Source organism: Amblyomma maculatum, chromosome 11, assembly GCF_055883805.1.
Source record: "Amblyomma maculatum isolate TAMU_Amacu chromosome 11, ASM5588380v1, whole genome shotgun sequence".
NCBI classification, from domain to species: domain Eukaryota; kingdom Metazoa; phylum Arthropoda; class Arachnida; order Ixodida; family Ixodidae; genus Amblyomma; species Amblyomma maculatum.
The window spans coordinates 426,797-452,117 of NC_139354.1; the positions used below are offsets into that span (position 1 = coordinate 426,797).

Genomic DNA, 25,321 nt, shown 5'->3' on the forward strand with positions numbered 1-25,321 from the left:
TTAGATTCCCAACTCCGTCTCCCCTCTCAAAGGGGTTGCCAGAGTTGGCAGGTCTTGCCAACACAGCCATTTCACACAGCCTACGTTCTTGGCCGTATCACCCGCTGGCAGCAAGCTCGGGCTTTGCTGACAACTTCGACCAGGCCTGCAATAAAATTACGGCGTTTTTTATGTAGAGCGGGAACTGGACCTTTAACGTTATTGCATTAAAAGATCGGTAGTGGAACCATTCATAAAGAAGCTGCAGGTCGGTGTGCTTTTATGTTCATGTCTCCAGCTGATAAGAACGTATGTTATACAGTAGCCGCAGTGCTTCGATGCAGTAAACAGCAAAAATATTCAAAGCACTTGCCGGTGTTGAGAATGGGGGAGATATAGGATGATATATATTTCCCTTCAGAATATGAAACTAAGTTATGAGTCTTTTCATTTCGTGCACCCGGCAAATGTTTCGTCATGAAACGGAGCGCAAACAAGGTTCGCGCTTGTTTGCACTGGCAGCCTCAAACACTGTAAGTGTGCTATCGTTCGTGCTTGCATCTCTGTGCCATTAATTTCAATTGCCATTGCACCACTGGAAAACAGCAGCGCGACATTATTCACCAGACACGAAGAAAACTACTTTCGGCGGCACACGCGTGCCCTCTATACAGAGAGCGGCGGGGGGAGGTGCACTAGTGTTAATATACCTACTCCTTTCATCGCTTTGGTGAATGTGGCCCCACGGCGTGAACGGCCAGCACACCTTGTGCGCCCCTAGCGTAACTTTTACCTTCTTAGCTTCGTGGTTACCCAAGTGCCAAATTCCGACCACTGCTAAGGCGCATTTACTGATTGGAGGCAGTGTTGCGCGCAATTGGAGGGCACATCGTGTCTCGAGTCCAGACCAATCGGTGCATGAGAAAGTGAGAAGTTACGGCAGTCGGTTCTCGATGCTGACGGCGAAGGTAGACCAGTAAGCGATATGCTAGTGGTCTCTAATATTGCAGTATATACAGTCTCGTGATTATCGCTAACGAGAAGCGTGGCTACCAGCGCGCACGGGTCTCTTTTGTCGCATAGACGGACAGTTCCTGGGGAGAAAGCTGCTTCATGTATAGACAGGATGGTCGCGTCTTTCGAGCGCTTGGACTCTTCTTGAACCGTGGCGTCATGGTTTGTGCTCTGAAGTTATTGAGCAGCTATCAGGCGCACATTGCAAGGGTGAGCGCCGGAGGCGCTTCTGGTGGTTTTGATAGTGCTACCCCAGATTGATGAGAGCTAAGTGAGAGTGAAGAGGAAACGAAATAGGAGAGTACTGCGGGAACGTTGGGCTGCGGCACGCTGAGTCTATGATGGGGCTGTGGAATGTTAAAACCGCCGCCTAGGCTGAGGCCAAGCGTCGCCGACTCGCAACGTTTGTGTGCTAGGTGTAGAATCCCATAGGGTTGAAATGCTTCAACCGCTACGCTACGATTTCTGATTACTGATTATCGCTTACTCCAACAAGTGAGAGTGGGGGTTGTCGTGAGGGTGGATCCAAAAGAACTATGAAGATCCATGTTTTGTTGCTCCGAAGTTGCAAGAGTAATCGCGTCGGAGACGTCTTCTGGCCCGTTGATCGAGTCCTACCGTAGGAGTTTATCCAGGCGATGCTAGGCACGTGTGTGGAATTATTGGAAGAGAATGTCATGCCTCGATGACATAAACGAAATAGCGGATTCTTTTTTTTTTATTTCAGGGAGCGTTCGTAAAAGCTGACTGCGACATGGAGATGCTTACTCGGACCTCTTATGTGGGCAATAGCAGGTCGTTGTTTTAACGTCCTCCCATAACGTGCGCGTACTTGCATCAACCCTATTACGCTGGACTATATGAGTTTATAACCTGGTATGATTCAATTACACTCCATCGTGTTGAATCGTTGACGTTACAGTGTTACACAACTTAAAGAAAGAATGTATCTGGTGTTCTGTGTGCGACAGGTTCTGTGAAAAGCGCAACCGTCCGTGCTTATATGCCAGGGGAAACGTTGCACCCATAGAAAAAAAAAGAAAAAAGAAACGGCAGGTACTTTCCAGCGCCAGGAGTTGAAGTTGGTACCTACCGCAAGAAGGAGTGTGCTCTGACATAGACAATCACTAATTGTATTGACTTCATAGCCTAGGTTTACAAGACAGACTTAGATGTTCTGTCCTAAAAGAAATTACGAGGGACTTTAACGACTAAAAAAACTAAGTAATTAATTGTTAATTAGTTATTTAAGAATTGCCGAATTGGTCATCAATTGGTCATTGATTAAATAATTAATTAGTAATTGCTCATTGATTAACATATGGCTATATAAGGCACGCATCCGCGCATACTGGGGTGGTGCTCTATGATTGGTCGAGACCTCTATAACGTCATCCCGCCTCGGCCAATCAGAATGCCGCAAAAGCGGGACACATTTTGTCCACGACAGCATGAGCCATTAAAGGCTTTCGCCTTAATATAGCAAAACTTGAGCTCACCTATAAGCGTTGATTGTAATTATAAATTGGACCAGTCATAATCGTTGCAAGCACATACCAGCGGCAAATATTTCATTTCCGATCTCGGCGTTATGTTGCAGCCCTTCACTTCAAAGCCAAGCCCCAGGGCCTGTTCAGTTGGCAAATACCACCGTGCAGCGACTTCTACGGCTTCGTGTGCACCGAGGATCTGCTCAACCGTAGTCATCCCCAGTGGCAGCCCTATAAGCAAGCCAGCGTGGGATACCTATTCCGCACGGCGCTTCGTTACGTCTTAGGTACAGAAGAGCGTGTTATCGGGCTAGTTGGTTCTGCATACTATATAAGAGAAATGCGCAACAACTTAAACAAGACACAGGAAGAAACAGGCTCGTGAACTGTTGTGTGTGTTTCTTCCTGTGTCTTGTTTAAGTTGTTGCGCATTTCTCTTAAATACGTCTTAGGTACTTTGAGCATGGTATGAATGCCGAGTAAGACGCGCAGGTCAGTTGAGTCACGTGAATGAAGGTAATGTTATAATTATTTGTTCTCCAGCAATCATTATAGTTTGAGCTGCAGACGTACTGGCTATTTGAAATGGTGCTAGTACACACGAAGGTGTTGATACTAAGTTCTCCGACGGGATTAAGGGAGGTCTGGGACTTAAGGACATCGAATTCGGACTTGTCTTACATGTAGTAGCGTTGCTAGGTGCACTTCTTCGAGTTCATATTGCGCTTACGGGCAAGTAGCATCTTCACTTCAGCAGAAAGAGGCGGTGATCGAAGGCTCATCGTGGAGGGAGGAAAGGTAGCATTGAGACCGCTGTGAGGTATGCGAGAGTAATACAAATAATAGGGACTGTAATCAGTTGGCTCGAGTAGCGCTGTGATTTGAGCATATGTATATAAAAAAGGAGGATGTCGTTGTTTAATGTGTTGCTATCAGAAACGACGAGCATACCTAAATATAATTTATGTCGTGTAGTTTATACACTCGAGGCCTTCTGGTGTATGTTGTGGTGCTGAGTGATGAATGCCATTATATGGCACACCGAAAATCGGAAAAAACATTCCATCCCACCTGCTCTAAATTAGTGTTATGGTTACTGACTGGTAATCTAAGCGAGCCGTGTCCTAGTTAGAGCAACCAAAGACAAAACAGAAAAATATTAACGTTTGTTAGTTTGGGTCGTGTAAAATGAATTGCCCTGCCCGCACCGTCTTGCGACAGAACGGGCTGAAATGACAGTGGGAATCGTGGGTTCGTGAGAAGATCGCGTACGGTGATCAACACACAATTAATACGGCACATCTGTGCGCATCAGAAGTCACCGAAAAAGTCCTCAAAGGTAAATGCGCGCTTGTTCAAATGATGCGCTCAGTCTTGTCACAGCTTCCACTTGTAGAGCGCATGAAGCGTTGGCACAATGGGCGGCTGGACTCATTGCCCGGAGTAGTTTCACGTATTTCCGCCAAGTAAAATGGTTTATGTTTGGTCGAAGGATCGGATAAATTACCAAGTAGCCAGAAGTGACGTTGATTTGCCTGAGATGAAGAATTGGAATCTAGAAAAATTTTCCATGACAACGAGAGTGGAGGCGAAATTCATTTATAGTAAACTGGCGCAACAGAAGTGGTTAGTAGACAATTACTTACGAAGGCCAGAAGCGATCCCAAGGTTTCTTGATTACATGTGTCAGTTTGGAAAAGGCAAACCAATCTTACTGAAACTCAAGGAAAATAGCGAAAAAAGCGGACATTCACTCATATCTTAAGGGGACTTTGTAGGCCTAAGAGTTATTTCATCATATACAGTTTAGCTCCTTTTTGTCTACGTATAAACCACATGATATTAAAAGGTATACTGCCAAATTTTTAGCACATACCATGTGACTTGGTGGTTCTTGCGATGCATTCATTAATTTGTTTCTTTTTCCTGTTTTCAGAAGAAGCAAACCACTTTCCCGCTTAAATTCAATCAGGGCTAAGCGTGCAAGATCTTGTCAGCTGTGTTTGGTTCCATGGAACTTGATTAAAAGAATTATCAGCTTTTTTTTTTTTAATTGAACGAAAGTAAAGAACGATGTTTTCAGGCAGCAACGAAAGCCAACGCATGTCGGAATGTGCACGTTTTTTCTGCCGTCGTTTCTTTATTTCTCTTCATGCAGAAAATGTTGGAGCTATGGCGACCGCAGAGAATGCACTTGCCCAGGTGACATTATTTGTTCATAACTGTTCCTCTGCCCGTAAGTATCGTTTTGTGGCTCACATTTCTCCAGAGAATTCTGGCGTTTCGAAAATGAGCATAATGGCATATTCAGGGATGTCAGTTTTGATCAATGGCAACAGTGTAGCGAAGAATGATTAAAATTTTTTATAAGATTGCATTGTGTGATTCACGAAATGGGTTTGGACTCAGCATAGTGTGTAACAGTGAGACTAATGTAGCGACAACGAGATGGGTAGAAATTCTGAAGATTTTTTTTTTTTTTTTTTTTTTTTTTTTTTTTTGCGGACACTAAACAAAGTGATAGAAGCCGTTTTACCATCGACAATACCTGGTTGTCTTATTCCGTGCAGCGGTGTTTTAATATCGGGGAAATTGCAAAACTTTGTGGCATTCGCTTGCTACTTTCAACTTCAACAAAACTCGTTTTTTTCTCAGGAGTAGTTTTGCTGAATATTTATAAACGTGTGTGTAATTTTTCGTCTTGGTAATCGCAGGAACGACAGTGGCGAAGCCTATAATAAATTCGCTACCATGTGCTTCGCTTGCAGTAGATAGAGATCTAAATGTTTTTCGAGTATTCAGAATTTTGAAATAGTAAACTATCCTCCCACTTGTACTAATTAGATAATACAATTATGTATGTTAAAATCATCCGCGTATATTGGAATACGTTACTTAGTTCACAAATAACGTCTATAAATTTTCTTATGAGAGCTCTGCACGGAAGGCTAGAGACAGTGACACGGTGTGGCAAATTTGTCAGGCGCCCTGATAAAGCTCGTAGAAGGCCTCCAACTGGCAGCCTAGCTAGATCTTCCACGATATACGACTTTGGAGTTCTCAAATTAGTGATCGCACTTCTTCGATCCACTAATAGGTTTTTGCAGCCGCTTTCACTCAAAAGCAGTATTACTTTACTTGGGACATGACGCTGAGACAGTCAATATGATGGCGTTCCCCGGTTTGGGTCAGTGCTCCATCTTTGGACGACAGTAGCTATCCATAACATGTATTGTCGTACCCCAGCATCACTGCTGCTGTTTCAATGCTTTTTCTCGTACACTAGAAGTAACAGGTTTATTTTTTTCAGAGCTTAATTTCTATTCAAATCAATTTTTTGCATATTTCCTAATGTTTCGATATCAAACATAAATTCCTTAGAGAATTTGTTTTGAAAAACTGCCTTGACTTGAGTTTAGCTTTGATTCTTCGCCAAAAGACCCGGTATTGAATTTCTTTAACTAAAATGGCTTGGGGAATATATGCACAGATTTCTGTCTTGTTCAGCGAGAATGTTTTCTCTCCTTATTTCCCTCTTCACCACAGCAACCTTGTACTTTTCTTTTTGTTCTTTTATTCTGTCTTTTACTCATGATCTTCTATTTTCTTTTCCTTTATTTTCTTTTCATCTCTCGTTTATTTCCTCCGTCGCATTCATTTCTGTTGCAGTGTACTTTTTTGGGAGGCGTTTGCTTTAAGCCAACCCGCTTGAAAGATAAGATACAAGCCAAAGAAATTCAAAGAGAACTACAACAGGCTTCACTTAAATGATGATTCAGCATATTCTCCCATCAACATTGTTTCGGCGTAAAAGTAGTACAGAAATGTGCCATATTTCGGATATTTATTATGGCGGTATTTTTGAGGTGTAGTGCCTGATGGACCCGCAGTATTTTTATGGGAGCAAAAAAAAAATGTTGAAATAAGCATTGTCCAGTATCAACAAATTATTCAATAAAGATAGTATGAAGACTACTACGATTTTAGCCTCCGGCGTGAGGTTTAAGAAGCTGAAATAAATAGCGTAAATTCTGATGAATGTAAGACTATCTAGAGCAGAAGGGGTACTTTCTTCAAATTTATGAGAATCCTAGTTGAGGTCAGATTTCTTGTGGTCAGAGTGAACGCAGGGCTCTTTATTAATTTAATGTAACCTGCCAATACATGTGTTGAGCATGAAATGTTTAATGCCTGAACAAATTATCGAGAAGAAAAGAACCACGCTTCCATATTTCTTGGCTGGTAGTCATTCTTGTCACCATTTATTTACTTTTTCTGGCAGAGCCCGCTTGCCATAAAGGGCATTACGATATTTTGCAGTTTCTACACCGCTATTCTAAATACCAAGCCCTTCTGATCTTATGACACAATACACTACTCACTGGAAACAAACAAACAACTTTCAAAGGAATCTGTTGGGACGCATGTGAAGCTTTATAGTCATTCGCATGAACATGTGCATAACAGTTTCCTATAATACCCCATAGTTGCTTGACAAGTAAAATAAGTCCTATAATAGTCCACGAATCATGGACTCTAACACAATCTAAGCTATCGTCTTGTCCGTATGTTTTAGGGCAAGGAAAAGGAAAATGCCTTGAAGAAAAGTACAATGCATAAATTTTCTGGCTGGCAATTTGTTCATGTCACCCCTTTTTTCTTCGGCAGAGACGGCCTCTCGCACCCGTGAGGCTTTCCTTGTCGTGCTGGAGTCTGTGGGGCTTGGCGGTTTTCCCTTCGTCGCAGAGGGGAATAAAACTCAGGAGTGGCGGCTCGATGAGGTCGTTGCCCTTTGTCTGAGGCTCCTGGACGTGGCGCCCTTTTTCCACGTCCAGCTTCCCGATCCCCACGCTGAAGACGACAATGTGCTTGTGAGTAACCGACGTTGGACACCTTCTCGCTTTTACAGCGCGCTCTTAACATTTACCTAGCGCTGTAGGGAAAATCTGAGGTTAAACCACCGGCAACAGATACCTTCAACCGCCACAGTGGTTCAATCCCGCGACTGTATTCTGCCGCCACTGGTCTACCGCGGTAGTGCAGTTGAACGTTTTTTGTACAAAATATGTAGCGTTTTTCATGCCAAACGTATTCTCCGCCTAAAATACTTGTTATCAAATTGCTTGACGTATGAAATCAGTGGCGTACTTCTACAATACACAAGTTTTTTGTTGACATGTATGCATGTACGTATGTATGTATGTATGTATGTATGTATGTATGTATGTATGTATGTATGTATGTATGTATGTATGTATGTATGTATGTATGTATGTATGTATGTATGTATGTATGTATGTATGTATGTATGTATGTATGTATGTGTGTGTGTGTGTGTGTGTGTGTGTGTGTGTGTGTGTGTGTGTGTGTGTGTGTGTGTGTGTGTGTGTGTGTGTGTGTGTGTGTATGTATGTATGTATGTATGTATGTATGTATGTATGTATGTATGTGTGTGTGTGTGTGTGTGTGTGTGTGTGTGTGTGTGTGTGTGTGTGTGTGTGTGTGTGTGTGTGTGTGTGTGTGTGTGTGTGTGTGTGTGTATGTATGTATGTATGTATGTATGTATGTATGTATGTATGTATGTATGTATGTATGTATGTATGTATGTATGTATGTATGTATGTATGTATGTGTGTATGTATGTATGTATGTATGTATGTATGTATGTATGTATGTGTGTGTGTATGTATGTATGTATGTATGTATGTATGAAAGGGAGACAACAGACCTCTTGCAAGTCATATAAAGACCTTATAAACAAAAGTTGACAAAAGGCTTTAGAGTGTGCCTCGTTGCTACGACTACCGCTCACTGTACGTTTCACGGCTTGAAAATCAAGAGCTATCTAGTAATACAAGACATTTTTATTTTGCTTTCGCCTTTGCGTGTGGGTTAGAGCGAGTGATATAAGAACTAACTTCACGTATCAGAGCAAGCAATCGCCTTGAAGAAGGCAGCGGCAAGTGAGACTTTGTTCTAAAGAGGGCGAGCTTCACACCACATAGTTGTCAACACATTCCGTAGAGCGGCCGCAGCATATGCAGGCGCGTAGTCGCATGGGCCGCGGGACCTCTGTCACATGGGCATTTCGATGGCCTTCTTACCGATGATCTCTATACTTAAAGGCGTCTAACTGCTACTACACGGGAAGTTTCAGTGACCATTGAGAAAATAGCCTTTCGATTTAACGGGACAACTAGGAACTTTGTTAAGATCTCAAAAACCTTCGAGCGGAAGCAGTGTGTACTCCTGGATTCGAAGCACTCGTAACGATACGCTTCGGAATGACGTCACAGCAGTATAATCGCTGAAAAAGTATTGCCCTACAGTATAAAAAGAAAGCTCATTTTAAAGAAAATGAAGACTGTGCTGGCATCGAAGTGCTGGAGCAAGCTCCATACCATTGTCGCCCAAGATACAAAAACAACGGAGGCTCGCTTCCTTAAATGTGGATGAATTCTATACAGCTTCTTTGAAACAACAATTTTTTTTCAAAGGTAAATAATATAAGTATAACGAGTAAGAATTTTGTTTTTGATCTTTGTGAGGTTAAGACTGCCTGATTGCGTCCGCGCCTGAAAATGTTTTGTGGCGACAACAACGCCAGAACACTTCAGTGTGATTTGATGGAATCTCTCGATGGCGATCGAGTTTGCTGTCTATCAAACGGCAGAACTTCGAGTTTATCTCGCCCTTTATCCATTCTAAATTTTTATAACCCTCCTACAGAGTACACGCTCTTCAAACCGCTAATGCACTTTACTTCAAGATTGTTTCGAGACTCCGACTTCTTGACAGGTGGAGATTTTAATGCCCCGCACGTTATCTGGGGTTACCCACACATCTTCCGACCTGGCCGTATACTCAACGACGCATTAAACGGGGCTCAATTAACTGTTTATAACACCCCAAACTCCATTACCCGGGAAGGTTACAGGAACCAACAATCCACCATGCCAGACCTCACAGTGGGCCGCGGACTGCGAGAGGTCACCTGGCAAGTTACAGATGAAAAATTTCTCAGCGACCATTAAATTATTAACATCACTGTCCCTAGCCGTACCCGTCCGCGTAAATGTAAAATTTCCCACACAAACTGGAATACCTTTCGCACTATACGCGACACCTCTCATATTACTGGCAGTCTTCAGAGCTGGACAAAAGCACTCAAACATGCTCAGAAACAAGCTACGCAGGAGAGTTCCACTTCAGCCCCGTCAGATAATTCGGACCCTTACCTTGTACGCATCTGGAAGAGGCGGAAACGACTCTTGCGCGCTCTTCGCACTCAGCACAACAATGCTCGCCTCTCCGACCGAGTCACCGAATTGACGCGACAGGTTAAAGAACACTGCGTTACACTTGACACCAATCAATGGAACAAAATTTGTAACACCATTAACGGCACACTAAATCAAAAAAGAACCTGGCATTTACTCAGAGAACTACTCGGGCCCCAACCGGCGCCTGTTCCCACTCTCGAGAAGCACTATTCTCAACTAGGCGCGGATGTCTTAACAGCCCAACTCCGCGATCTCTACATTCCTCCTCCCCTACCCAGCCTTTATACTCCGTATACTGGTGCTTCCAATGTAGAACTCGATCAGCCGTTTACCCTCTGGGATCTCGACTGGGCGCTAGAACAGCTAAAGCGGAAGTCAGTCCCAGGTGAAGACCAGATTACATACTCACTCATTCGAAATCTCTCTGACAAGGACAAACAACATTTTCTTAGCATTATAAACTTACATTGGGAAGAAAGCACACTCCCAGCATCTTGGAAACAATCACTTATAACCCTACTTCCAAAGCCAGGCAAAAAAACGGCGCTTCAAAACCTCCGCCCAGTTTCTTTAACATCATGCCTGGGAAAAACCATAGAGCGGATGGTGCTCAATCGGGTCGAGACTCATCTTGAATCCATAGATTTCTTTCCCCCTCAACGAATTGGCTTCCGAAAAGGTGTGTCTACTCAGGACCTATTTTTTCTCCTCATGCACGAATTTGACCCTCCGCCCACTTCCCAGATCCAAGCCATAGTGGCCCTTGATGTGCGAAAAGCTTTTGATAACCTTGCCCACGATCCTCTATTAAACATCCTTGCCTCTACTGGCTGTGGTCCAAAGATGTATGGCTACCTCACAGCATTTCTCCGCGACCGTACGGCCAAGTTCCGTCTCCCCGATTCGATATCTGATCCTTTCCCCCTCACACGTGGTACTCCTTAGGGCGCTATTCTGTCACCCACCCTTTTCAACCTTGGAATGGCTCCTCTATCTCGTATTTTAGCGTCTATCCCAAACCTAAAACACACATTCTATGCAGACTACCTTACTATTTGGTGCACTTCTGGGTCTCCTGGAGCAGTAGAGGAGACCCTACAGCAAGGTATCGATGCAGTCGTTAGTTACCTTGATAAAGTAGGGCTATCTCCCGCACCTGAAAAATCCGAATTGCTGCTGATTGCAAAACTCGCTATCAACGCCAACATAACCAGCTGATCAATCTCACAATGGCAGGTCATCCCATCCCTCGTGTATCATCCTGCCGGATCCTCGGACTTCATATCCATGAGTCAACCAATCAGTCCAATGTATCTACAACCGTTAAAGTTTGCAATCCGCTTACGCATCTAGTTCGCCGCATAGTCAATAAGCACGCGGGCTACGCGAGGGTCAAGTCAGGCAGCTTGTCCACGCATTAGAACTTAGCAAAATTTTATATACGATTCCTTACCTTACACTAACTTGTGGCCAAAGACATCAGATTGAGGTTGCGCTTCACATATTGTACAAGGCCGCCCTTAACGTCCCTGTACATACGTCCACGGAGCGCCTATACTCTACGGGGCTGTTCTTGCCCCTGGGAGACCTCATACAACAACATCGCGAACGGCAAATGGCACGTCTTTCTAGCACCAAACAAGGACATTGGATACTACAGCAGGTTAGACCTCCCTATAATTACCCTTTCTTCTTCGCTCCCGGATAACCTCAGAATAATCCCCATTCCAAAAAATGTTGCACCCGACACTAACACAGGCAGACGTTCCGCTCGCGTTTCCAACCATGTTCACCCAACAGATTCCACGATCATCTACACAGATGCATCACGAACTAACGTCGGAGCGGCTGCTTACTCAATTCAGAGCTGTAGCGATGTAGTGACGCATACCCTCGGTCCTTACATAGATCCTCCTCCTACAGCGACTCTCGAGACCCTACCAATAGTTACCAGTATTCAAGACCTCGCACGAGCACCCCCTAACCCTTCAGGATATACCACATACACTGATTCAATACAAGCTATACGCGCCATTCACACGGGTCGCACTCCTGAAGAACTACACGATGATCTACACAGAGCTCTTACCAAACTACGTCCCCACACTCTAACACTGAGGTGGATTCCTGGTCACGCTGGAATCCCAGGCAATGAGGTAGTGCATCGCCTCGCCCGCGAACTTCAACACCGGGCGCCTGGGATTCCCTGGCCTTATCCACCAACGTGGGACACTACTCTTCACTACAAAAAAGAAATCAACGTTCACTACGACAACATTAGAGAAACTCTCCGTACACTTCCTCTTCCTGATAAATCTCTCACTACCACGCAAATCCGCATTCTTAGACGCATACAACTAAATACACTTGCTTACTCCTGCCCGATCTTTTCTATACAGAATCATACATTCCCCTGCATGCCCAAATTGCCCAGAACACTATGCAAACTTGGAGCATTGCATCTTTTCATGCCCTGTCGCCCTCCAATCTCTTCACTTTCCACACCCTCCTCCCCCAACGTGGCGGGCTTGGTTAGCCTCTGACCAGCTCCAAGATCAGTTGGCCTTGGTGACCCTGGCCCAGGACATTCTTAACGCTTAATGTAATGCGTTAAATAAAGTTGTTTCCTCCTCCTCCTTCGAGTTTGATTGCGATTGCGAATCTGGGAGGCTCGTGACTCAATTGTCTTTGAAAGTAGCCGTGGAACAGGGTACATGGCTTGTACCTTTCGTATGCCGTGAAGACACACCAAAATAAGCAGTGTTAGGAGTGTCTCATTCCTTAAACACAGAGAGACTAAGTATGCATCCTCACTGCGTATTTCAAAGTCTAAGTGTATCAGTATGCGTGCGCTGATTTCCTTCTCGCGCGCCTGTCATCAACGGCACAGCTGACAAGACGCAGTCCGCTGGCGCCACGCCTGGAGCAGTTCGAGCCGAGCAAGCACCTGAATCGACTCATCAGCACTTGGTGGGCGCTGAGGGTGCTCATGCCGGTGCTGAGGCAGCAGACTATGGCTGACATCGAGGCCGTACTGAGTATCTTCAAGGACGTCGCCAGAGTGAGAGACGCTCTATGTATCCGTCAGAAAAATAGGCAGAACAAATTCTAGACAAAAATGTCCAGAAATGGGACCGCAGACAACAAGCCAACCAACGAAAAGTGGAGCAAACTTAGGTTCTTCCTATCTGCATGCAATATATGAAATCTCACTTTGCAACTTCTTGTGGAGCTGTGAGTGGCATAATCTGCAGTTTTTCTTGTAAATTATGGCTATAAGGTACACATACAGTACATTTAGTACAGCGTTGAAAGAATTTTTCACTCAGTAACTTTATTTGAAACTTTTTAAGATGTTCAACGTCAGCGAACCTAGATGCACATGCTATAGAGGTGTGCGAATACTTGAGATGTCAGTATTGAACCGAATATTCATTTATTAAGCTGCTACAAATCGTTCGAAGGCGTTGTTTCAAGAGGGTGTTACAGAGAAGGAAACGCAAATAATGGTTAAGGGAAGAAGGTATCAGTGCATCAAAAATAAGTCACCACGAGATGAAAGAAAATTAAACAAGTCAAAGGCAGTAAAGAGACAAACGTCAAAACGAGAAAAGTAATTGTTACACACGAAATTAAAACTAAAAATACACTACGGAAAGAAAAAAGTGGACAGTGTTTAGCTACGCACTATCAGAAAAGAGCCATTCTCACAAATTCCTTGTCACTTAATTGTCGATGCTCTACGGCTTGAGGCAGTTTGCTGCAGTGAATAATGGCGCATGAGTAAAACGACGAGTGAAATGGTTTTGTTAGACATGCGATTTATCATATCGTTCTGCTATTAAACTCCCTGGCCGAGTAAATTAGGGTATAATAAAATTATTTGAAACATAGTGAACATGATTTCAGGTGTTAAAGTATTTTTCGTATAACAGGAAGCCATACGAGTTATATTGGATTGTACAACTTTTACGCAGATGAAACGAGGACAACGCGCGTGTCCTGTCCCTCATTATGACATGTTCGTTTTTTCTGCGCTCCGGTGAACAGGCATCTGTTGGCAGTTGAAATCGAGTACGCCATAGTTCTTTTTACTTTTTTTTTGGGGGGGGGGGGGGGGGGGCTGGTGAGGGGCGTTGTTTAAATAAGAGGACCCATTCCGACGTCTCTCGGCATGCTGCCACCACTGATCTGCGAGTTCAGTGGCGTAGTGCGGTTCATTCGAGTAGCTCCGTTCGTGACACTCAAGCGCATGACCTGTGTGAGCGAGTGACGTGTCAGGGTACATCCCGATTTACCACACCTTACCTTCATGCCTGCTATCACAGGCCAATGATAATGACTACCGCCACTGCAATGGATTGAAGTGAGGTGATAGTTCATTCCCGATCCTCGTCAGTAGCAAAAATTAGTTTTCCAAAGGGTACAATTTCAAGGTTCAGGTGGTAATGGACTGACCTGGTGCTGTGTGCGTTGCAGTGGCGATCACTGTTGCGCCCTTCAAGAACTCCTCCTTTATCTACATGACTGAGGGTACTCCACTGTATAACTAATCACTACTTATGAATGTTCTCATAAAGAGTGAATAACAATATTGTCACGTAGTGGTAACAAGGCCGTACACGCCAAAAGAAGACACAGGCGTGATGGTACTGAAATAACTCTGTTGGGGCTGACTTGCACCCGCAAAAGAACTAAGCAACTCGGCGGCGGCGATAGCAACAAACGTGCTCGTCGGTCGTCGGACAAAAAATGCCCGTCACACTCGTCAACGCTCAATTTAAAGGCTGCTCAGAACAGCCTAGATAACATCGCAAACAGCTACCAGCACAGGCTGGAACGTTGTAGAAAGAGACACGAGTGGCCGGAATCTTCGAGACAGATCGCGGTGCATCTTGCGCTACAACGAAAACTGATAAAGGTGTGACTCGCGACATCAAGCATTAACAAACAAAGAATACGGAACTGCTACGCGATCCAGAATCAGAGTGATAAGGCCGTATGCCGGTGGCTGTTGACAAATACTGTTTTGAAGGTTTCGCGGCATTACTCCCCCCTTAAAAAAATCGCCTCGATGTTCCAAAATAAAGCAACTTAAACATAAATTTTACTTAAACATAAACACTGCGATGTTTAAACACCACAGATTCTTTAACGCGCGTAATATGGCTTCAGTCATACAACATGCACAATTTCTGGGCGTGCGCGTCGCCGTTGTGATGCTGACGTTCCGTCTGGAATGACCTCATAGTCCAGTGGTCCGACGCGGCGAATGATTTTGTACGGCCCAAAGTATCTACGCAACAACTTTTCACTAAGTCCGCGACGACGAATTGGTGTCCAAACCCACACTTGGTCTCTTGGATTGTACTCTGCGTGGCGCCGTCGTAAGTTGTATCGTCGGCTGTCGGTGCGTTGTTGGTCTTTAATACGCAGCCGTGCGAGTCGTCGGGCTTCCTCTGCACGCTGCAGGTAGGCGGCGACGTCGAGGTTGTCCTCGTTGGTTACGTGCGGTAGCATTGCGTCGAGCGTCGTCGTGGGCTCCCTACCGCACACAAGCTTGACCGGGGTCGCTCTGGTCGTCTCCTGGACTGCCGTTTTATACGCGAAGATCACGTACGGCAAGATGGCGTCCCAGGTCTTGCGTTCAGCGTCGACGTACATAGCCATCATGTCCGCGATCGTTTTGTTCGGGCGCTCCGTAAGGCCATTGGTCTGGGGATGGTACGCAGTTGTTCGTCGATGGCTTGTGTGACTGTATTCCAAGATGGCTTGCGTCAACTCTGCCGTAAACACCGTTCCCTGTCCGTGATGAGCACTTCTGGGGCGCCGTGTCGCAAGAGAATTTGTTCGACAAAAAATTTGGCGACTTCTGCCGCGGTACCATTGGGTAGTGCTTTTGCTTCGGCGTAACGGGTAAGGTAGTCAGTGGCCACGAGGTTCCACTTGTTACCCATAGACTAAGATGGAAAGGGGCCAAGGAGATCCATCCCAATTTGTTGAAAGGGCATGATTGGGGGCGGAATCGGGTTCAGTAGTCCTGCTGGTCTGATCGGCGGCGTCTTGCGTCGTTGGCACTCACGACACGTCTTCACGTAGTGGGCAACTTCGGCAGGCAGTCGCGGCCAGTAGTACTTCTCCTGGATTCGATGCAACGTGCGCGCAAATCCGTAGTGGCCTGCTGTGGGCTCATCGTTGAACGCCCGGAGAATTTACTGCCGGAGGGTTTTAGGCACTACGAGAAGCTGCGCGGTCTTATTGGGTGCGAAGTTCTTCACGAGGAGGCCATTGCTTAACGCGAACGATGATAAATGTCGCCTGAACACACCAGGAGGGGAAGCGGTCTTTCCTTCCAAGTAATCGACTAGCGCTTTCAGCTCAGGGTCTGATCGCTGTTTTTCTGCGAAACCGCTGGCGCTTACCGGTCCCAAAAAGGCGTCGTCGTCATCGTCCTTCAGGGGAGCGTCGACGGGAGTGCGGGATAAGCAGTCAGCGTCGAAATGCTTCCGGCCCGACTTATAGACTACAGTCATGTCAAATTCTTGAAGTCGTAGGCTCCATCTGGCAAGGCGGCCGGAGGGATCTTTCAAATTAGCCAGACAGCAGAGCGCGTGATGGTCACTTGCCACCTTGAATGGTCGGCCTTATAGGTATGGACGAAACTTAGAAGTGGCCCAGATGATCGCGAGGCACTCCCTCTCGGTCGTCGAGTAATTGACTTAGGCTTTTGTGAGGGACCTGCTAGCATAGGCGATTACGTTCTCCAGTCCGGCACTCTTCTGGACGAGAACGGCTCCTAGGCCCACACTGCTCGCGTCAGTGTGAATTTCGGTCTCGGCGCTTTCATCAAAGTGGCCAAGTACAGGAGGGCATTGCAGGCGGCGCTTGAGTTCGTCAAAGGCTTCTCCTTGCGGCACTTCCCATTTGAAAGGTGCGTCAGCCTTTGTGAGCTGCGTCAACGGTTCGGCGATGCGCGAAAAGTTTCTGACAAATCGTCGATAATAAGCACACAACCCAAGGAATCGGCGCACTGCTTTCTTGTCGACAGGCGGGGGGAATTGCGATATTGCAGCTGTTTTTTCCGGGTCTAGACGAACACCATCCTTACTAACGATGTGACCTAGGAACCGCAGTTCTTCGTAGGTGAAGTGGCACTTCTCTGCCTTTAGCGTTAGTCCCGATGACTTGATGGCTTCCAGCACTGTCTTTAGTCGTTTTAAGTGGTCTTCAAAGTTTGACGAGAAGACAACAACGTCGTCCAAATATACCAAACAAATTTGCCACTTCAAGCCTGCCAGGACTGTGTCCATTACTCGTTGAAACGTGGCTGGTGCGGAGCAGAGGCCAAAGGACATCACCTTGAACTCATAAAGGCCGTCCGGTGTGATGAATGCGGTCTTCTCGCGATCTCTTTCGTCGATCTCAGTTTGCCAATATCCGCTCTTCAGGTCCGTCGATGAGAAGTACTTTGCATTGCAGACCGGTCGAGAGTGTTGTCGATGCGGGGAAGCGGGTAGACATCCTTTTTCGTTATGCTATTCAAGCGGCGGTAATCAACGCAGAAGCGAAGTGTGCTGTCTTTCTTCTTGACCAAAACAACTGGTGCCGCCCAGGGGCTGTTCGATGGCTGGATTTCGTCATCACGCAGCATTTCCTCAACTTGATCGCGAATGGCCTGCCGTTCTCGCGGCGATACACGATAAGGGCTTTGGCGCAGAGGTCGGTCGTGTTCGTCCGTTATAATGCGGTGCTTGGCCAGTGGTGTTTGTCGTACTTTCGATGATGACGAGAAGCACTCCCTGTAGCTTCGAAGAAGACTGCGAATCTGGTTTTTCCTGCTGTGGGTCAATGCTCGGTTGATGTCAAATGTGGGTTGACGGAATTGGTCCGGTGCGTCTTCCAGTGGTTGGTCGTGGAGGGCGAATACGTCTTTGAGGTCCGCTAATTCGTCGAGAAAAGCGATGGTCGTGCCCTTGTTGAGATGCCGGTATTCTTCAGTAAAGTTTGTTACCAGCACCTGAGCTTGTCCTCTCCGGAATTTCGCGATGCCTCTTGCGATGCCGACACCTCGTTCCAAGAGCGATTGGATATTTCCTTCGACGATGCCTTCAGTGGTTTCGATGTCTGCGCTACCTACGCTGACGGCGACACTTGATCGGGGCGGCACGGTCAATTCTCCGTCGAGGACGTTTAGAGCGACGTGTTGCGTCGAAGTCGTCGTAGCAGGTATGGCTTTGTCTGCGGAGAGCTTGATGAGCTTGGATGGGAGGTCGATGATAGCCCCATTTTCATTTCGGAAGTCCATGCCTAAAATCACGTCGCGGGAGCACTGCTGCAACACCACAAAGCTGGTGGGGTGAGTGCGTCCATTTACGGCTACTCTTGCAGTACATCGTCCCGATGGAGTAATCAGGTTGCCACCTGCGGTGCGAATTAGCGGGCCATCCCAAGCGGTCGTAACCTTCCTGAGCTGGGAGGCTACGATCCACTGATGACTGAATAGTCAGCTCCGGTGTCTACTAGGACAATGACTGTTCGCGTCCTCGCATTGGTCGTGGGCATTGGTGTCGGATCTCGGCTGGGTCGTTTCTTCAGGTCATGGCCGGGGCATATTGTTACTTCGCTGGGCGGTGGTGTCGGCTTGCACTCTGGTCGTGTTGTCGTTGATGTCGTCGTGTGGAGCGGCAATGAAATAGCTGCGTCGTCGTTAGCGGTCGTCGGCGGCGGAGGATCTTCGTCTTTTCGCCGTTGAGCAACCTCACCTCCAAAGGTTGCTGCCTTAAGTTTCCCCTACGGGGGCTAGGAGAGCGTCCTTGCACGTAACTGCGACCCGGCGACGCAAATCGGGCATTGTACGGCGATGGGGAACGTGACAGACGCCTTGGCGACGAGTGCTCTCTGCTGCGCAGGAAGTCATTGATTTCCTGTGGTCTCTCGCCAGGACGGGGTCGTAGAGCGCCGACATCGAAACCACGGAGGCCGATGCGCCTGTACGGGCAGTGACGGAGCATGTGTCCAGCTGCCTCACCACAATGGAAACAGAGCGGTCGGTTGTTAGATGTCCTCCAGGCATCGCATTTCCTGGGGCTTGGAGATCGTTTGTAGACTTGGCGGGCGGGGGCCAAGGGGCGGCTTTCGGAAGCAGGATGGTAGCGACGAGGGCTTGGGAGGTCGCGTGGGCTTGGGAGGTCGCGTCGGGGTGCAGGACGACATAATGCAGCTGCATAGTCCATCGCTGCTGATTCATGCTCTGGAGCCGTCGGAGTCGTCGCCATAGGAACGCCCAGCGCCTGCTGAACTTCTTCACGGACGACGTCCGCGAGCGTCGCCACCTGGGGTTGCTGCGATGATGGCAGCATTCGGCGGAGCTGCTCTCGCATGATCTCCCGGATGAGGTCACGAAGGTTCTCTCCACTTGCAGATGCGCTGGGGTAGTGGCATGAATAGTCTGGTTGAAGTGGTCAATCGTAGTGGCGCATCCGGGTGTCCAACGTCTTCTCGATGGCCGATGCTTCACTTTAAAATTCTTCCGCAGTTATTGGCGGGTTCCAAACAAGCCCCGCAAAAAGCGACTCTTTAACGCCTCGCATTAGGAATTTCACCCTCTCACCTTCGGTCATGTTAGGGTTGACGCGGCGAAACAAGCGTTTCGCCTCCACTACGTAGACCAGGACGGGCTCGTTTGGTAGTTGAATCCTTGATTGGAGGAGGGCCTGAGCTCTTTCTTTTCGGACAGAACTTGTAAAGGCCATCAAGAACTGTGCTTTGAATATCTCCGAATCCTTGAAAGAAGTCTCGTGATTTTCAAACCAAACTCGGGCATGTCCTTGAAGAACAAAGTAGACCTGCCTGAGTTTCGCAGCGTCGTTTCAACCGTTGAATTCTGCCACACGGTCGAAAAGATCCATCCAGTCTCCCGCATCTTCATCCGGTCGTCCATGGAAGCAGGGGGAATCATGGGGTTGGACGAAAAGAACCGGTGCTGTTGGCTGGGCCATTGTTAGCGTCGATGCCTTCCGAGATCGAATGGGGTCAGGCAGCAGACCGTGTTCGGGTTGTAGGCCTTGGAGTCGGCGGCTGGCTCGGTGACATGTAGGCTGGTTTTCCAGGGCGACAGGAACAAGGCTGGGGTCTTCGCTTGAAGGATCAAAGGCAGCACCTCCACCAGATGTCACGTAGTGGTTGACAAGGCCGTACACGCCAAAAGAAGACACAGGCGTGATGGTACTGAAATAACTCTTTATTGGGGCTGACTTGCACCCGCAAAAGAACTAAGCAACTCGGCGGCGGCGATAGTAACAAATGTGCTCGTCGGTCGTCGGACAAAAAATGCCCGTCACACTCGTCAACGCTCAATTTAGAGGCTGCTCAGAACAATCTAGATAACGTCGCAAACAGCTACCAGCACAGGCTGGAACGTTGTAGAAAGAGACACGAGTGGCCGGAATCTTCGGGATAGATCTCGGTGCATCTTGCGCTACAACGAAAACTGATAAAGGTGTGACTCGCGAGGCCCCGCCGGGGTGGTGCAGTGGTAAGACGCCCGACTACTGTGCCGGAGTTCCCGGGTTCGAACCCGACCTCGGCGGCTGCGTTTCGATGGAGGCGAAACGAAGAGGCGTCGTGTGCTGTGCGATGTCAGCGCACGTTAAAGATTCCCAGGTGGTCGAAATTACTCCGTAGTCCTCCACTACGGCTCCTCTTTCTCTCTTTGCACTTTCATTCCCACCTCCCTCCCTTCCCTTACGGCGCGGTTCGGGTGTCCACAGAGCAAGTGTGACAGTTACTGCGCCTTTCCCTTCCTGTGAACCAATTTAACTTTAACTTTTAACTCGCGACATCGAGCATTAACAAACAAAGAATACGGAACTGCTACGCGATCCAGAATCAGAGTGATAAGGCCGTATGCCGGCGGCTGTTAAAAACAAATACTGTTTTGAAGGTTTCGCGGCAATATTGACATTTGAGTCGTAGCCTATGCGCGATTCTAATCGCTGCAGGAGCGAGAAAATTTTAACTCGATTCGGTAGTGTTTGCGAACCGCTGCTAACTACAATAGTGTTTACGTCGAGTTGCGAAAATAAAGAAATTATATTTACGAAAATCGTCTTCAATTTCAGTAATGGCGGATGATTAAAGCAACTGGTGCCTGGAAGAAGGTCTCTGCATGAATATTCAGTAGTTGACCATGCACAACCGGCTTATCACACATGAAAAAACAAAATGAAGTAAGAAAATTGTACCCCTTATGGGTCAGAGAAAGGAGTAGAGATGGTGCTGCATCTAAAACCTCCACTTGCATAAATTCTGGCAGTTGCAGATCTACTTAGGTCACAAAGACACTGCCATCAAATACGCAAAACAGTGTCATTATTTGAAAACTATTGATTGGAGATGAGTTCCAAATTTTTATTCTAACCATTACCCCTTCTTTCCAAAAGAGGCTTGTATACCACCTTCGCCTCTGCAACTAGATATTTCGCAGATTATGTTCAAGCGGCTGTACACATTTTGAGGTAATGCTGCCATTATTGAAGCGACTGGCTCTGTACTAATGCCAGCTAACGCTTTGTCATGTGTATTGACAAATCATCTTCGAATGCTCTGCTCATTCACTGAGTCGGGTATTGATTAATGAAATCACAAAGACAGGTACGTTCAACGCGTTTATGAAATCATTTTATTGTTGCAAAAGGAGACCACTTAACATCAACATATTCATCATTGAACAAAACGTTAGCACCATCATGACTTATGTTCACTGAATGCACACGGCTGAACTGAAAACTTGCATGCACTGTACAAAGTTCTTCCTTACATGTCAGACAATTGTTTCTTGCTTTTCATTTTTTAAAACCATGTTACGTATAACTTGGCGAAATCTGTTCTGAAAGAATCTCGGATATCAGGCTGTATGAATATACTACACTTGCTTGAAATATGGTGGTAATATATCGGCTGCTGCGAAACTCTCACTGCAGGCTTCTGAAACCACGGACTTTGCCTCAATCGAAGAGAAGCGTGTTGAAGTTAAGGCGCTCCCGACTGTGCACTACGTAAGATCAACGTTTCTTCCTACCGAAGTCCACAAAGATTTTAAAGCGTTAGTTGCTGGGATTTCATCAAATTTTTTTTAGTAGGTTTGTGCACTGCTGCGGAGATAGATAACTTGTACCATTTTCTCACAATGACTTACGAGAAAATAGGTAGTTTCTAGTGGATTTTGAATCTTTCAGCTTGAAAATGCACCCTTGTTTAGCCAACCAGTGGGAGGAGACTAGAAAAAAAAAATATTAAGAATGATTTAATTGAGGGTTGCGCCTCTTGCCCGCAAAATATTATTGGCACATGGGAGCAATTCAGATTCGGCGACTAGTAAAACATATAGACGCCCGGTCACTAGGAAGGGGACAAGGGGGGGGGGGGGGGGGGGAAGCGAGGCCGCTCGGTTGTCCGAGTGTTCCTCCCCCGGTGTTTTCTTCAATCCATTGGTTCTACTGCGGGGACTATACTAATCCTGCTAATCACTTATGCGGACATTACAAATCATTTACCCCTGTACAGAAGAACTCACCAAAGGTCTTGATAAAGGCGAGGAGTGCCACCTTAGACGACTTCCAGTGTTTTCCATATCCCGCCGTACAAAAGCACGCGCACCCAACATTCAGTAGTGGTTGCCGTTACGACTCTAACCTGGCTTAGCAACATAGCATATACAAGCATATCAAAGCTTTCGCTTACATAGCCGGATTTAGTGGAGCTAAATCACAGCCATTTTACAGGTCAATTCCTCTTTTTCATTACAAAAAAATACTTCAGAGATGTTTTACCAATCGGTATTTCCTCGCTGTGTCGACAATTGCGAGACAGAGGGAGAAAAGAAGGTGAACACGTAGCTGTTAAATGCGTTTCAAGCGAAGGCTTCACTACGTTATATACGGTGAACCTGGCCGACAGCTTGACCTTGAACGAGCCAGAGAGTGCGGCTATGCGTTATGCTGCCACCTATGGCGTAATAGCACTTGATTTTTTGTCCTTGAACTTTTGCCTTTGACGGCTCATACAGAACCGCATGTTCTCTCTTGTACTTGACAGCGCCCTCGACTACGGTCATTTAATATCTTCAAAACCAAGTCTGCCCTTATCTAAACCTGAGCCTAGCAAAAGCGAAATCAGGCAAAATGACGCATTCGCTTCGCCTAACTAGGTTTAACAAGGTTACACCTTAGCCATTTTAAGTGAGGGTTACGATGTGCTTCGTAACACACTCAACTTCTCGGACGCGGACCAGAGTCAGACGACGCTGTTGAGCGCGGAGAAGGTGCACAGCCTTTCGGCGCGCATATCTATCATTTGGAACCTAGCTGTGGCGCGGTATGTTCATGTCATTGATGCATTTTTTCGCCAAGTCATGAACCCAACTACAGCTTATTGAAAGCAAAATAGTTGTGGTTTAACTCTGGCTAACCCTAGTTGAATGGGAAAGCAACTGCGGAAGCTTCTCTTGCCTGCTACATTATTCCTCTACGTGCCTGCGTGTCGTAGGGGTAACGAGAATCCAAACGGTTCTGGAAGGCTGATTGATATCACCCTCCCTTATGAAAGGAGTTGCCCGAGTTGGCAGCTCCTGGCCGTGGCATAGGGGCAACGTGAATTCAAACGTCATGACAGGCTGATTTTTTTTTGTGAGGGACCACGGACACGGCACACAGCGACGAGCGGTTAGACCTAACGTAGTATTGCTTTCGCAATAAATATATTTTACCTCAATTTAATTCTGGATATATTTCAGAACCCTCTTTCCAACGCCACCCACTCTCCTACCCATTTCTTTCACTTTCCCCCTTTCTTTATAACTCATTCGTAGATAATGAAATCAATATTATGTCCTTTTCTTTGGTTTTCTTGTTTGTAGGGAATAACGAGTAATTTATGTTAACAGGGATGGTGCAGTGGAAGACTTTAGGCAATTTTGACTGGCTAGGGCTCCTTAACACAAAGTGAAATCTCACAGTAGTTCTTTTCATTTCATCCACACTAAAACACAGCTGCTGCCGTTGGTGTGATTAAAACGTGCTGCAAATTAAGGTTGCTTAGTACCGGCAACTACAACTCCTCACTCACTCTTCATGGAAGAGCGAAAGAAAGAAATATAGAGCCTAACGTACCAAAATGAATCAGGCTTTGAGGGACACCGTAGTGGAGGGATCTGAAAATAAACTTACTGCAGAAAAACCAGAAAATTTCCAGATATCCCAGTTTAGTACTTGGGCTCACCAGTAGAAACACTATTTTATACACTTGTGCACATGACAACAGAACACGCACATTTTGGAGAATAAAATTGGCAGTAGAGGACATGGTAATACTAAAGGACAAAGCTTTGCCTAGCTCGTGTGCACGTATATGTGGGCTAGCCGAAATGACGTCACCGAGATAATGTCTATCACTCATTACAACAGCAATGCAAGCACAAATTTTTGTATCGCAGTTATTCCGCCTATTCAGTTTCATACTATTCTCTTTGCAGTTTTGCAGTGCGTCCTGCAGTACTTCTACACCTATCTTGCCATCGACGCTTGAAAGTGCGACGCCACATGTATGACTGACGATTAGAGAGAAACAAGTTTGGAGCTTGCATTGTTTTTTTTTTTCGTGAGCCCTCGAGCAGTCCAAATAATTGGGAGACCCTTAGGCCACATAGCCAACAAGAGTCGACACTCCCATACAATACCTGCGCCGACTAAGACCCCTGTATGTTCCAAAAGTAGCGCAAATTTTCAAATAGGAAAGGGGAATTTCCTTCCCACCCTCTACCCCTCTCCTGACATCTTCGCCGTTTTCTGCTCTCCCATTGGACAAGGCTTCATACGTGACGAAGAACCCGCTCGGCTTTCGTTATCGCGAGAAAACGGCGCTATTACTGAGCGTAGTAACACCGCGACACATGTGCGTTCTACATTTTTGAAGACGCGATGCCGACGCGATGCGAGCTTCAGCACGATGCCGACTTGCAGTGCTGTTCGGGAAACAATCAGCAGTAGTAAAGACTGCTTAGAATTGCGTTTAACTTGTTCTACCTTTCGACGCAGGTTCTACTAATAACTGAAGGTACTGCATATATCTTACGAAGATATCTTACGTAGGAACAGCCTTGTGAAAATGCGCCCAGAACAGTCGTGTTTCAAGCAAGCGCTTCAACGCGCCGCATGCAATACGAAATAAAAAGCTCGCGGCAGCGGCCGCGCAGGCCGCGCGCTTCATTCACTAATGGCGGGAAGGACGAGATAGGGGCGAGGACGAAACGAAGGCGAGAGGGTACGCTTGCGCTGCCTTTCGAACATACAGGAATGCCGACTAGGGTGCTCGATGTCAGCGCCGAACGGCGGCGCTGCATCGAGGCACCTTAACGCCGACTGGCACTCAGCACACCTAGCGGAGGCAGCGAAGCGCGAAAACCAAGGAGGTTTAAAAATAAACTGCTGGAGCGGAGTTCATCTATACCTACCATGGGCGGAGGCCATAGCGGAGGTGAAGACGCGCGGCCATGTTGCC

General features: G+C 46.6%; 1 protein-coding gene across 1 annotated transcript in view; it reads left to right on the plus strand.

Moving 5' to 3' along the window:
- The window catches only part of LOC146172635 (uncharacterized), a 92,905-nt gene that overhangs the window by 10,760 nt on the left and 56,824 nt on the right, over nt 1-25,321 (plus strand). Inside the window, exons 5-9 of the mRNA XM_084584316.1 lie at nt 2,594-2,770; nt 4,642-4,719; nt 7,152-7,354; nt 12,657-12,827; nt 21,748-21,822. Of these exons, the coding sequence (XP_084440442.1) occupies nt 2,594-2,770; nt 4,642-4,719; nt 7,152-7,354; nt 12,657-12,827; nt 21,748-21,822 (704 nt within the window). The remainder of the gene's footprint in view (nt 1-2,593; nt 2,771-4,641; nt 4,720-7,151; nt 7,355-12,656; nt 12,828-21,747; nt 21,823-25,321) is intronic.